The 15,642-nt window shown below is 45.0% G+C and overlaps 1 protein-coding gene across 3 annotated transcripts in view; it reads right to left on the minus strand.

Annotated features, from left to right (window-relative positions):
* Positions 1–15,642, minus strand: part of LOC144790632 (uncharacterized) — a 490,677-nt gene that overhangs the window by 308,744 nt on the left and 166,291 nt on the right. For all 3 annotated transcript variants that reach the window (XM_078665360.1, XM_078665361.1, XM_078665362.1), the window contains exon 7: positions 1,376–1,441. In XM_078665360.1, coding sequence (XP_078521486.1) covers positions 1,376–1,441 — 66 coding nt within the window. The remainder of the gene's footprint in view (positions 1–1,375; positions 1,442–15,642) is intronic.

A 15,642-nucleotide genomic window follows, 5' to 3' on the forward strand; every position in this document is an offset into this window, starting at 1 on the left:
GAGGTTACATTACAACAACAAAAAATTGGACACTGTTCCAAAGATAGGGTCCAGAGATTGAACCATATGTCTTATAAGTAAGACTAAAGGAAAAGGGGGAGTCCTAATTTGGACGGACCCACCACAAGGTGGAAAGCACATGTCTTGCCTCTTGTTGCTCTCACACACCCCGAGGGGTATCATGCTTCATCATCGGGCTATGCTCCTCGTCGGGCCGGCGCTGCATTTCCCAACGGGCCCCCCCAAGGGTCACTTTTTCTGAGATCTTTTAAGGCATGCCGGATGGTGCGTGAGGGTGTGTGGGATGGATCCTTAGTGAGGGTAACTAGAATGTTGTGCAAAGTGAATTAAAAATGACTGGGGGTTATATTGATTTAGTAACCCTCCTGCCACAATAAAAACTCAGGTTTAGAGTATGGTCCCCAAGGTCACATTGTGCCTCGATGTCAAAAGAAAGGTCAACATGTTTCGCGCCTCTGTCGCCGCTTGGGTCGTTGGCGCTTCATCAGGACCAGATATGTGCAGAAAGTAGTAGAGTGCACGTGAGTGTGTACGTGAATCTAAGATAAAATGTTAATACCCACAATGTATGTCAGGGCTGCCAGTTGTACTGCTCCTGACCATAACTAACTGTCAGGAGTATCTGTGACATATCGGGTGCCCAACTGCGCTGACATCTTACAGGGACGGGATCTTGCTTGCCTTGGCTTCGGTTACCAACCTCCAGAACATAAGCATCTTCCGCCATGCTGGCTCCGAGGTGGGCCCATGCTGCGCAATGCATGGGATGACGCTCCGGCAGACAATGGCTGCTGTGAAATGACTGCTGGGGTGGAGTCCAACTTAGGATTCCCCCTTTTCCTTTAGTCTTACTTATAAGACATATGGGTCAATCTCTGGACCCTATCTTTGGAACAGTGTCCAATTTTTTTGTTGTTGTATTAAAACAATGACTGTCGTATACCTTCAGTATTATCCATGAAAATGACCATTGGCAAAGACTGATGTCATGTCACACACTAAGGTTTCCGCCATCTGCATGAGAACAATTGTGTAGTGAAGTAAACAACCTAATTTCACAAGCAAGACTGAGCTTCATTAGACAACAGCAGGCAGCTTACAATTCACTCACACTGTTTTCTACACGTTCCAGCAAGAAAGGATTTTATTTGAGGCGGAAGTTGCAGAGGTTTCCTTGTCAGTGACGTGGCATGTTAATGACATGCTCATAATTCTGAAGCAATGAGGTGGTGGGGACATTCTTGTGATTGTGATGTAATGAAGGGATGGTACAAACACATATTTGTGAGTAATTTACTTGGTAGGGTCTGGTTTTTCATCACGATGCAGTCATGTGGTAGGAACAAGCTCTTACCTTTTTCCGTTTGACTGTTGGGTAGTAGCTATCTATGGTATTGAGAGCCTGCTTTAGGTACTTGAGCTGCAAAACAAAAACACAAATGAATAAATAAGAGGTGAGGCACCAAAGCTGGTGACAGAAGGCTTTCAAAAATAGACCACAGCTTGCCCTTTAGATCCAAAAACCCAAGAGTTCTTGCTTCAACCAAATGCTCCATTCTAAACATTGACCATAATTACTATCCCTTTTTAGGTCTCGGCTAGCCTTGCTGCGCACATGCGTAGCTCGCTTGGCGAGATTTAATGATGTAGAGGAGTTTCAGTAAAGGGCTTTAAGCCCTGCCCCTCTTTTCTATTGGCCGGCGTCACCATTTATGCTAAACCGTGGCCAGCCATTGGAAAAGAGCTCTTTATGACGTACACTTTAGGCTTTTTCGGCCATCCCACTTGGACGGCCTCGCCTGCTTTCCTTCTGCCGTGAAAGGTTTCTTATCTTTATGGCCCCAAAGATAAGAGATTGAGGTTTGTTTAGGACTTGTGCCCTGTGCAGATGTACACTGAAACACTATCGCTGGGCACACCACATGAGAAACTAACAATGCAGACAGATATTGGCATCTAATGGGCAAGTTATCAGTACATATTACGCTTTCCACATGCCACGTTACAACAACAATATGCTATTTATTCCCGGCATAAAAGGACAAATCGTTTCTGACGTTAGTGTGGATTTGGAAAAACAGTCTTTCAACATCAAACAAAACTGCTCCACACCATTGTCCTTTTTTATAAATGTATCACAAGTGTCCCGAACTATGACATCTAAACCTCAGGTCCCAGCCTGCATTATCCGGAAAGTTGCTCGTTCTACGGTTTTAGGCATCATTTCCTCATTTGTACTTTGAAATGTTAGCTTCATTAAATTCAAATGGCCTGTGACCAATAGAGGGTGGTAGAGGATTTTAAAACAAAGGACTGCTAAGGAAGTCGCTTATTTATTTAACCATGAATAAATCGGAAATGCTAGCTTCACCAAAGCTGAATCTAGGCGACGTAATATATGTTGTTGAAGGTACGTAATATTACTGTTTCATAAAGCCAGATATGGGAAATTTCTTTCAGTTGTTTTTGTGATTCATGGAGTCTTCTCTTAGCTTCATTATGGGGGTTATTCTCTGCTGCATTAATTATAACGTAGTTTCGGAGGTTTCATAGCATACTGAAAATATTTCAAGTGCTGGAATTGTTCATATTTTGTGTTCAAGAGATTGTTGGATTTCATTCCCCAGACCTGCAGGGGAGCACCTTTGTGCAATTATATTACCAACACAGGGTGTTTACCTGAATTGACTAACTGTACGTTTTCCAGGGAGATAAATGCAGCTTTAAGAGAGTTCATGCCATTTTAGTATCTCCAAAAAGCAGCTCCCTGTATTGCATTAGATCTCCTAGGCACTCCACTCCCTTTCTGTGCTTTTTATTCCTTCGGAAAATTCACATCGTAACATTGAAACATGCTCAAATTGTTGAAGAAGTCTTGACCTGTAGTAGATGATGCGTCTTAAGGCGTTTGTTGGTACGTACTATATATTAGTAGCACTGTTCTGGACTCACAGGGCCTCGAATGGAGTTCACAGTTCTGTCCGAAAGGAGATACCAGGACCGAGCTTACAATACTGGCAAATACCTCCCAGTATAATAACAGAAATTACAAGTCCCTTTCACCCCACCCCCCTGAATGGGAACTACTAATACATGGACCTGGTAATGCAGAGTCCAATTGCGCATGTTTTTCTCCCTTCCACACGAAAGGCTTGTTTTATTGCCGGGGGGAGGGTGGGGTGAATAAGTGAAAAGTGAAAAGTGGGAATGACTGGTGAGATGTGCAAAAACAGATGTTGTAGGGACAGAGGGAAATCAGAACAGGGTGACACGTTACAAGTCCAGTATGTTAAAGGAAACTACTAAATTCTAGTCTCTCATTGAGACTCATCGGGTGTAAAGAGTTCAGCTTATGCATCCAATACAGTTCACGCTGTAAAATAATTTTTTTATGGTCTCTGCCTTCAATTAACTTGACAACCTCCAATATCAAGAACCGAATTTGGCTGACATTATGGGCATGTTTGACGTAGTGTGCTGCTACGCATGATTTTAGATTTTTCATCCGGATGTTAGTGCGATGTTCAGTGAGTTGAACCTTAATTTTCCGCTCAGTTTTACCTACATATGGTAGGCTGCACAGGCATTTGAGTAGATACACAACATTAGTGGTGTCACACGTGGCGTTCACCTGAAGGTGGATAGGAGTTCCTTGTGTGGGGTGCAATAACGTGGTGCCAGTTATGATACTGTTGCAATTGCCACAGTTGTGGCACGGAACTGTGCCTTTATTTGTAGTATGGATGATGTTGCGTGGTTTCAGCATTTGTTGAATGTTTTTTGATCGTTGGTAAGGGAAGATGGGTTGACTCTGATAGATGTTATTAAAATCATGTTCTAATTGCAGCAGCTGCCAGTGTTTAGTGATAGATTGCTTGATTTTGGTGCTTTGGATGGAGTATTTCGAGACAAATACATAGCGTGTCTCAGTGGCATCTGTTCGGATTTTTCTGGTTAGAAGTTGTGTGCCATCTTTGGTTTGCACTCTTTCTTCCGCTGTTTTAATAATACTGCTGGGATAACCTCTTTGAATACATTTGTTTATGATCTTAGAAATATCTGCTTTGAAAGATTCCTCAGTGGATGCTATTCTTTTAGCTTTCAGAAGTTGAGAATAGGGTAAGTGTTTCTTCAAGCTCATTTGGTGGAAACTTGTAAAATGCAGATAATTGTTTCGGTCCGTAAGCTTGGTGTAAATTGAGGTCTCCAACTTGTGATCTACAATTCTTTTAAAAAAAAAAAACTTTATTTATGTTATTTTCAGGTGATACAATAAACAATCACATCTTATAGCAAATCGTCAGCAGATCTTTTCTTCCATGAATTAGCGCATTCCTCTTAAAATGTGCAAAGTATCAAAATAACAGAACAGACCCCGACATTATTAACCCCCCTCCCCCCTGGGCCAGTGCCCTACAGTACAGTGCATTGATTACTTCATGCTACAAACGTGTGAGGCAAGTCAGAGCTATAGAAGAGAGTGAAACGAGAACATAGAACTGTGTCAGCAGAGAACATTAGGCTAGATACATAACACTCGGTAGTCGCAGTGGGTACTGCGAGTTAGATTCCAGGAACGTACAAATCATCCAGGCATTAATACAATGGAAGTACAGTTGAGCCTAAACCGCCCCAGGCAGTGAGCGCCCCGGCCTATCCCCCTCCCCATATCTCCTGGCTTCACCTGGCTTCACCTGGTTTCTCCAGGAATTTACATTCCCTATCAGCCTCCTCAGTGTATTCTGACACCTTCTCCCGAATGCGCGCCTGAATGGGGGAAGGGTCAGCCGCCGTACTAGCCTCCCTTTCTAGTGCTTTCAATTCAGTCTCCAAGCCGGTCAGGGTCCCACGCAGTGCCCTCAGTATGCCTCCTCCCTTGGCTATGCACCATCCCCTCACTGTCACTTTGAAGGCCTCCCAGACAGTCGTGAGGCTGTCTACAGAGCCAGTGTTCCTAGGGAAAAAATCTTTCATTTCCTGCTCTAATTCAGATTGAAACGCAGCGTCTTGTAAATGCGAGGGGTTCAGCCTCCAGCCAATGTATGGTGCGGTATCTATGGGTACTCGAAAGAGATGTTCACTGGGGAGTGATCAGAAAGTGTTCGAGACAGATGTGTTGCTTTGTTAACCCAGTGTGCCATGCCTTTCGCCAAGAACACATAATCCAACCTGGCCCACGTGTTGTGAATGGAGGAGTGGTGCGTGCCTTCTCCTTGAGTCTGATGCAGGTACCTCCAGGTGTCTATTAACCCCTCGTCCTCCACCAGGCCCTGTAGGGCGCGTTGAGAATTGGTGTGGTATGCCGGGGCAGCGCGTACTCTGTCCCATGTCGGATGCACAACAGTGTTAAAGTCCCCTCCCCATATCAAGTACCTGCACCCTAGTGTTCTCAGTTTGCCATTAAGCAAATGTAGGTAGTGTGGGTCGTCTACATTGGGCCCATAGTAATTCACCAGTGCTATATCGTGAGTTTGCAGGGATCAACACAGTAGACAATACATCCCATCCGCATCCTCCTCCCTCCCTCTTTCCAGAAAGCGGACCCCCTTTTTAATCAGGATAGCTACCCCCCCTGGAGTAGGACGAATAGGAGGCGTAGCAGCTATGTGAGGCCCATTTGGATGCAAATTTGGGGGTGGAGCCTTTTGCTAGGTGCGTTTCCTGTAGGAAAGCGATGTTGGTGTGGTGTCTATCTAAGTAACCTAGCACTTGCCGCCTCTTTCGAGGATCGTTACGCCCACGTACATTCCAAGATGTAACAGTCATTCCTGGAGCGTCATTCGGCTGCTCCTCTTGCTTGCTTGTCATTGTGCTAACCCAGCATCTCCATTATGTAGGTGGTACCACAGTCCAAGTTTCACATAAAGAGCACTGCAACTTCTGCCTAGTTGAACAGCTCTAGTCAATGCCTCAACACAGCACAAACTGAATCCCATGTCGCCCCCCCCTCCCCCATCCACCCACACTGGCTGCCCCAACCTGCCAGAGAATAACGTCCCTCCCGCCCCTTTCAACTACTTCGACCTCCAACAGTGACGCACTCCTATCTTGTACCATTAGGAGGGAGAAAAAGGAGAGAACAAAAACAACAAATGCCTACAAAAAGTAACCACAGAACCAAAAGTGGGGTAATGCCCTCAGTGGGGGTCGCTAGGAGCCCTCGCCAGTTCTGCCTCACCCCTCCTATTTCACCCGCCTACGGCCACCTGGTTCTCAGGGGTCGGTTCAGCGGGACGGAGGCGGGCGGCCAGGAGTTGCCATGTGCCCACGTAAGCAAGAAATCAATGTCATACATCACCAGTACACTTAACAGCCTCGCGCCGCCATGGGGCCCTCCGGCCCTAAGTTTCTATAAGTTCAGGAGGGGTCCGACAATGGAGAGTGAGAGCGCGATCGCCGCCTCTCCGCTGCTTCTCTGGAGGCTGATCTCCTATAATTTTTCAGGAAATCCTCCGTTTGTCGAGGCGTCAGGAAGATGTGCTGTCGGCCACGATGGTGGATGCGCAGTCTCGCGGGATACAACATAGCATATTGTATATTGCGGGATTGGAGCTGTTTCTTAACCCCCAGAAACTTGCGTCGGGCGTCTTGCACCATCTGGGTAAAGTCAGGGTAAAACGATAGTGTAGTGTTTTCAAATTTCACGTCTCCTTTCTCTCTTGCTAGTCTTAAGAGGGTATCGCGGTCTCTATAGTTGAGGAATTTCATGATGATCGGTCGCAGTGCCGCACCCGGGGGAAGTTTTGGCGCCAAAGAGCGGTGCGCACGCTCAATGACCAGTTGCGCTTAGAAGGCCTCCCGCCCAAACAACTCAGTCAATAGACGTTCCATATAATCCTCCAGGCGGCCTGTGTTGGTGGATTCCGCCAGGCCCAACATACGCACGTTATTCCTCCGAGAGCGGGATTCCAACTCCTCATTCTTTTCCGCTATTATTTTTATAAGTTTGTCCATTTGTGCCATGTGTTGTTTGCCGGTAGTAGCCCCATCCTCCAGATCGGACACCCTCTGCTCCACTCCTTTGCGGCGGTCCTCGTGCCCGTCCAATTTTGCCACTACATTATCCAGGCGAGTATTCATAGAGTCAATCTTTGAGTCTATGGATGTGAGGCTCTGCTGCATGCTCACCAGGAGGGTTTTCCAGCTGTCGTCTGGCGGGTCCTCAGACCCCTGGTTCTGCGAGGCCGTGCCCGGGGTTTTGCGGGTGTCAAATGGCAGCTTCTATTGGCGCGGTTCGGTCTTGCCCATCGCGCCGCGGTACTGGAGCTCCGCCCGCGCCCTCGTGTAGTCTATTGCAAGCAGGGTCGACCCAGGGTGTCAGAGCCCGTCTAAGCGCCTGCATTACAGCGCTACGCGGTGGAAATTGACTGCCTTCCTTTCTGGGCAGGAAAGACTACATTTCCCAGAGGCCTCGGCGGAGGCTACTTCAGTCTGTGTGACACGCTTCCTGTTGCGTGTTATTCTGAGTCCAGATCTCGAGCAGGAGAAGGGAGGTCGCGTCTTGCTGCTTCGCATGAGGCTCGTTTTGGACGGCTGCCGTGGTGAATTCTGCATCAGGTAGGAGCGGCCCCCTTGCCCCTCTTAATACGTCATTGAGCGGAGCGCTGTGGGGCTCCCCACGCGTTGCCGTTTTCCGGAGCGCGCAGTGAAGGAACTGCCGCGCACTTGCCTTTGTTTTTGGATTTTGCAGAAGAGCGGAGCGGAGTGGTAGGGCGCCACACGCTGCCGTGTCTTCTTCTTCTCTTTGTATATTGTGATGGCCAAACTTGTTTCTCGACTACTGTGAGTAGGTGGTGCGCGGTGGCGGTCGCAGCTCCGCGTAGCCAGAACAAGCGCTTGTTGTTGTTCTTTGTATTGGACCATTTGATTCCCTTTACTCGCGGTGCGCGGTGGCGGTCGCAGCTACGCGTTACCGTGAGAAACCATAGTCACGTCAAAAGGAGGTTGTGCTGTTATGGTGTAGCCTTTCTGCTTACTATTAAACAGCCTTCTGTCATTTTTTGTTGATCTCTACCATTGTTTGGTACCTGAGGACTACTTTGTGTTTTGGGAGTACTGTACCAGATGGAGCGGAGTGCAGTGGTTCTTGCTTCCCACGCATTACCGTGTCCTGAATGTTTGCACTCTTACTGCTACACTGTTCCCTCTCAGTCCTATTATTCTTTCATGGTGGTAACTCCCACCCGGAATCCCTTATTGTGCAGGCTTAGACTATGTTTCAGGTATGAGAGGAGGCATCCTGCCTGGTTCATGTGTGTCAGTGGTTGTTTCAAGATTGATGTTAACCGATGTATGTTCCATATAGGTCTCGAGCTTATCGATCTAGAGGGGGAACAGAGAAAACCTATAGCAAAGTCCTGCCTTTTCCCCACAGGTATATAGTCTATTACAAAGTGCTTTAGATATTACGGTGTTGCACGAATGGTGATCTTACCCCTGTATGTTCTGTCGTTTCAGGTACATCCCTTTCCCAGCTGTCCCCTTCCTTCCCTTCCCTGTTTATTATTTTACATTTCCCCTCACCTAATGGCTCAAATCCTCTGTTGATAAATTATCAGAGTGTTTGTGACGTTTCGAGATGGGCCGTATATTCGACATCCGGATCCTGTGGAGCGTACCTGACACAGGGGGGGTGGGTATTTCCCAACCAGTTTCGGGCCTCTCTCGTCTCCGCAAGCTAGCCCCTTCACGGCGGCATCACAGGCCTCAGTCCCAATGCAAGGCCCACCAAGGCAGTGCTGTCATAGATGGCGGTATCGCCTCTGTTACTCCCAGTGCTGCGGCGTGTCCGCCCGAGTTGTCCCCTCCTCACCTCGCTAGCGTTGTAGCGGCAGTCGAAATCACCACAAGATCGCAGCAGTCGGCGCCAGTTCCGGTCGGTAGTCGCTTCCCGCAGGGCCCTCCACAGCACTAGTATCCCTCCGCGCACCCGGCCTAGTGCGCACCGGTCTTGCGTACGGGCGGGGTCCGATTCTGCGGCTCCGCTCACTCCACGCCCTCAGTCCGCTACAAAATCACAGTCGAATATCTCGACGTCCGCTGCAGCTATCGAGCTGAAACTCGCCCCACGGCAGCAGCTGTCTTCCGTGAGACTTGGGTATAAGTTGTTAAGCAATTTTGGTAGGCAGGAAGAGGATTGTGTTGCTTAGACCTCCCGGCCCGGCGAGAGCTCTACACGATGGCGGCCATGCTGGTCCAGCACCACCTAGCGCCCCCCTGTGATCTACAATTCTAATGTCAACATCTAAAAAAGATATTCGTGATGGACTGATGGTATAAGTAAATTGAATTCTTTCATTGACTTGGTTGAGGTGGCCAATGGCTGCGGTCAGCTCTATTTCTGAACCAGTCCACAATAGGAAAATGTCTTCAATGTATCGGTAATAAACTTGTAGATGTTCTTGCCAATCTGGGTTCATCAGAATGTGATCTGTTTCATATTGGTGCATGAACAAATTAGCATACGCCTGGGCGGCGCAATTACCCATGGCTACTCCCGAAAGTTGAGTGAAAAATGTATCTGAGCATTTGAAATAGCTGTGATGCAGAGTAAATTGCATTAGTTGCATAAGGAAAACTTGTAGATCTAGTGGTTTTTGTGTGTTCAACAGGGAAGATTCCATGGCTTGTAATCCAAGATTGTGAGGAATGGATGTATATAATGACTTAACATCAATAGTGCAGAGGAAAACTGATTGATTGAGATCTATCCCGATGTTACTGATTTTCATAAGAAAATCTGTAGTATCTTGAATGTAACTGGGCATGCTTGTGACACTGGCGTGTAAATGTTTGTCGATGTAAGTGCCAATCGGCTTGTGAATGGAGTTACGAGTACTCACAATTGGTCTGAATGGGGGTCTTAAGGCGTGTTTATGGATTTTTGGGACCACATAAAGATATGGAAGTTGAGGATGATCTTTAAGCAGAAAGGTTTTGTCACGTTCTGAGAAGGTTCCCAAAAGTACAGCCCGGTCAATAAGAGTTTGAAGAACGTCTTTGAATTCCTTGGTAGGGTCAGAATTAATTTCCATGTATAGTGTAATGTCGTGTAAATGAGCGGTAACGCTGTCTTTATAATAGCTGGTATCGAGGATGACGAGAGCGCCACCCTTGTCAGCCTTGCAAATTGTGATGTCGTCGTTGGCTGCCAACTGTGCTAAGGCTTGTCGTTCATGCTTAGATAAATTGGATTTAAGGTGTTGGTGATTTTGGAAAATGGTGTGTAGGTCCTTTTGAACCAAAACTTCGAAAGTATCAAGAATCTTGTGACTTACTGGTACAAGAAAAGAACTTTTAGGTCTTATGTCCATAAGAGTGCTGGTGTCTTCTCGAGTTTGTGGTTCACATATGTTGTGAAAAAAGTGCTTAAGTCTAAGAGATCTCATAAATTTGTAGAAACAAACTTGGGTGTCCAATTAATTTGAATGATAGGTAGGGACGAACGAAATATACTTTTGTGATACTTTGGTTTGAACAGCGCTGATGTTTGTTTTGGAAATATTGATGACTAAGTTTTGTGACTCCTTGTCGATTTTGCCACTGGTTGTTGAGTGTCTTTTGAACTGTGTGCCTCCTGGATCGCTGATTTGGTCGGTGCCTAAAAAAGACGAGGTAGCTGTTGTCGAGTGTGTGGAGGAAGAAGTGGTGGGTTGGCTGTCCGTTTGTCGAGGAGTCTGGCGCTGTGTGTCCAGTGGGGGACCAGTGCGAGATGAATCATCTGATGAAGAGGTTTTGCTTTCTGTTGATCTATTGTAATGGGATCGTTGTTGTCTTCTGGCGGCGTAGATCTCGGCCCAATTATAGAGTTCGCCGAGTTTGTAGTCCACTGTGTCTCTTTTGAACTTTCTTAATTTTCTTTCATTGATTTCCTTCGTGTATCTGTCTAATTGAGGTTAATGTCTTCCAATGTTTTGTTCCACTCTTCAGATGTCAACTTGCTGCTTAGTTCTTGCTTTAGTTGGGTCATTTCGTTTTCAAGTGCCGTAAGCATTTTGGAAAGTTCCTCGACTATTAAAAGGATCAAGTCAAGGGAACATTTGTTTAAAATTCCATACCATTTTTCGGTGAATCGTGAGTTGTTTTTACAGAGGGTAGATTTCAGTGGAGTGCGTAACCCCCTGGGAATTCTCTGGACTTTGTGGTATCTGATGAGGGTGCTTGCGTGCAACCTCTGATTAATTTCTCTTTTGGCTGCGTACAGAAGCTGTCAGATATTGGATTGCACTGATCCTGTGCTGGATGAGATGCATTCAGGCTCTTGGATAAGAGAATGAATTCGGTTTGCATCCTCAGTAGAAAATTCAAATGTATCGGCCTGTTGCCTGTCAAATTTGCAATGTCAGTATATGACATGATTCCTTTGTGGGTGCAGTGCGGTGCGGACAGAAGCAACTTGGAAAAAAGAAATGAAAACCTCTGCACTCCTTATTTTTCAATGTAAATAATGAAAATTATTCTCAGTTCATCTGGTTAGGGTGCTCGAGGTGATCACCTCCTGACCTGTGAGGTGCAAATCTTAAAACTCCGGAAACCTTACTCGTGTAAGTATAATGACTCAAGCACGCCTTAAGGCAAAATTAATTGCTAAGTGTCTATGAAGTCAATAAAACGTTGTTGGTGATTCAATTTGTATTTGGTTTTAATTCAACCAATAGTATTAATCATATTACGTCATATGATGCATAATTCCTTAGATGACTTTATCAGGTAGGAGCGATGCAAATACAATATTGGTAATATGTAATCACTTCACAATTTTGAACGAAACCTCAATACATTCCGAGCCGCAGCTCTTCTTCAGGGGGAATATTTCTAGAAGGAAAATAAAGCAGAAAATATGTATAACAAGAGTCCCGGGGGAAGGCATCTCAATAATTTCAGTCCTGGGCATGCACGTGATCTAACTGTCTGCTGATGCAAACGTTGTCAGTGAAGGGTGAAAAGGAAGGTGTAACCTTGATATTGTGAAGCACGCAAGCAGGCCGTCATTGCTTTAGTAATGTCCAGACTGGACTATTGCAATTTATTGGACATTAATAAAGGCCTTATTCATTGGCTGCAGATGGTGCAGAATGGCACGGCCAGGCTGGTATTGAACCTTCCTAGACATCATTCAGTCACGGCCTTGATCAAGCTTTTGCACTGGCTCCCGATGGACCGTAGGATTATTTTTAGGATCCTATGCCTGACTCATGAAGCCTTTTATGACTCTGGCTCAGAGGGCATCAAGTTGATTGTCCATCATTATGCTCCTGTCAGATCGGTCCGGTCCTCGGATAAAAACCTACTCACTTTTCCCAGGTTTAAGAAGGTTAAATGGGGTGGCAGAGCCTTCTACACAGCTGCGCCCTAATTGTGGAATTCCCTTCCAGAAGAATTTTCTAATCAGTTCTCCCTTTTGCTTTTTCGTAAAACATTAAGAACTAGCTTTTTCTAGATTCTTCAGTTTGAGCATGTTCTCTCTTCCAGCGCTTCCTGATGTTTTGCATTCAGTGCCATAACGTCCTTGGGCTAAGTTCGCGATCTACACATTTAATATTCATTCATTTATTCATTCATACTGTCCAGTCAGAACAAAGGTCACAGTCCAGATTAGTGTAACACATTTTGAAAGTTCACTTACAGTGGAGATAAGATCCTTTACTCAAAGTAACTAAGTTGCATTTATCATCTGTCTTGGAAACCTCCAGATTCTCTAGAATGCTGGTGATGAGGTCACCAAGGTAATAGTTGCTAATCTAAATAGTCCAAACAACTACAAAACTGCATAATCCTATTAGTTATATAGGTATTTGGGTCTCAAATGATTTTACACAACCCTTCATACTTAACATTTAATTGAGTTACCAAGATCCTCAATAGTTGGCATAATTTACCTTTAACTATAATTGGAAGTGGCATTGATAAAAATGATGGTAGTTCCATTATTTATTTTTGTTTCCACAAATGTTCAAAATTCCTCCCACTTATCTTACTGAAATAGATCAATTAGTTGGGAAATGTATTAGGAGAGGGAAGAAACCACGGACGAAATTAACAACATTGCAATTGCGACCAGAAGAAAGGGGTTTGGGGTTACCAAGACGCTCTCTTGGACTGGTGTGTACATGCATTATCAGCACCAGATTATGGCCCTAACTTTTATCTATATCAAATTGTATTAGAAAAAAATACAGATCTAAAATCTTTTATTAAAATCCCTAAACGCTACCAATATAAGACTCCCAGCATAATCCATCATAGACTCCATCGATTAAAAGAGGAGTATCAATTCACAGCAATACACCCAGAAACTAAATTGTTACACTGTAGGGAATTAGGAGATGCAATTGATACACAGACATTGAAGAACTGGGTTTCTGTCAAATTAAAGATTTTAGATTTACAAGCTGAGGTGAAATCTTGTGGACAAATTAGACAAGATAAAATAGAAGAAGTCCCGACCCTAATATTCTCCTATCTTCTTCAAGCCTAGTTAAGAATTTACGGGTCCTGGCGGCTCCACTTTCAGAAGCCATCACCTATGCGTTGGATATCAAACAAATGGCAGGGATCGGAAACTGGTACCATATCTTGCAGCAACACATATATGATTACTTAGTCCTGAACGCTCTTCTAAATACAGGAGACTACGGGTTGTGACATAGAGGCAACCCAATGGCAGGACTATAATAAATGGTCCTCCAAGGCCATTCGCAGGCACATTATAAAAGAATGTAATTTTTTTCAAAATAGTAATTATACTATACCCCCGCTCAGCTGCACATCATCGGATTGTCCTAGATGAAATCATTCAAGACAGGACTGGTTGAATATGTGTTTCTCCTGCCTGAAATTGACAGTCTACTGGACTAGGGTATTTCAGTCGATTAGTCAACAACTCAAATGCAGCATAGACCCCAATCCTATGGTAATTTTATTTGGGATCTCTAACACTACTTGAATGGTGCTACAAAAACAATTTGTGTTCAATGCTTCATTAATAGCTAGAGCTTTGATCCTACAAAATTGGAAATCATTGTGTAATAACTCGCAGACAGGAGAAGAGTTTAAGTTAAATCTTTATTTAGTTCCCACGTACAGTCTGGCATGCAAGCCAGCACAGCGTAAAATGGCAGGCCAACCGTCCGACCTAACTGTCATAAGTCACGTTCCCTCGAGAGCCAACGGGCAGCGCGTGGCAGGGGAGAACAGAATCCTCGCGCACAGGGCACGCGGTGGCCGAAACCACTACATATATCGCCTTTCCTCAATGAAGAGAGATAGAAACAAAAGGGAAGAAGAGAAAAGGAAGGGGAAAAGAAGAGGGAAACAAGAAAAGAAGAGAACCGAAGGTGGAAGAAGAAAAGAACTAACACCGGTACCTGACCGGAATTTCGACCACTCTTGAGCTCCTCCTTAAAGCAGTAGGAGGATTACGTGAATCATGAACAATGCAATCACCTGAAACAGAGTTGTGTGACACATCTAATACATCAATAGAATTATGCCTTATCACCATCCACATCTTTAGCTTTTACGACCTTGTTCAAATTCCACCAGTTGCGTCCATTGACACAAACAGCACTGCCACATACTTTGTCTACAACAACAAGCTTACTGAACTTTGACTCACCTTTTTTTTACAAAACCCTGTTTCTTTATTTTCACACAGTCACCTACAGCTATCTCCCTGCTATTGACCCGCTTCCTGTCATCACAGTACTCCTTTTGCTTGCATTGGACCACATCAACCTTGCATCTGACCCTTTCGTCTAGTTCTTGTGGTGTGGTGTTGGATTTGAACCATTTTGACATCCATGCAGGTTTAAATTCCGTACATGGTTTTCTGCCTCTAAGAAGTTCAAAGTGAGATACACCCATAGATGAATGAGGGGTGGTCATGTAGAACCACAACACTGTTCTCACCGTAGGGGGTACATCTTTGTTGTGTTCAATGGCCCATTTGACACAATCTCCAATAACCCTATTGAGCCTCTCGACCAATCCATTGGTTTGAAGATGGTAAAGAGAGGTTCTCAGATGTGTGATAGAAGATTCTTTAAGGAATTCTTCCACGTCAGATGACACAAATTGCACCCCGTTATCGGAAACAATGGATTTAGGTAAACCCTCTCTCATGAAGATCTCTTTCAGAAAGTCAAGTATCTCCTTAGAGTCAGCTCTGGATACAAACCTAACTTCAGGCCACTTTGTGTAATAATCCATCATTACAATGGCAAATTTACACTGATGAAGCAGAGAATGGAAAGGCCCAAAAACATCAATGCCCAGTTTCTCCCACGGAGCTTCAGGAAGTGGTATGGGAGTGAGGGGGGGATTAGATGTGCTGAGACTCTTATCGCTGCTGGCACAAATGGTGCACTCCTGCACCAGAGCATCAATGTCCCTAACCATCTGTGGCCACCAAAAGTATTCTCGGACCCTGCGTTTGGTGAGAGTGGCTCCCAAATGTCCCTTGTGTGCTTTTTTGAGGATAGTATTTCTAATGCTTTCAGGAGGTATTAACTTATCTAGTCTGAACACTAGTTCATCCTCCATAGAAATTTCTTCACAGATTTTTACAAACGGTTGTAAGGCCACATCCACATTCGTTTCTTTTGGCCACCCCTGGATTAT

Source organism: Lissotriton helveticus, chromosome 11 (assembly GCF_964261635.1).
Source record: "Lissotriton helveticus chromosome 11, aLisHel1.1, whole genome shotgun sequence".
In the NCBI taxonomy this organism is placed as follows: domain Eukaryota; kingdom Metazoa; phylum Chordata; class Amphibia; order Caudata; family Salamandridae; genus Lissotriton; species Lissotriton helveticus.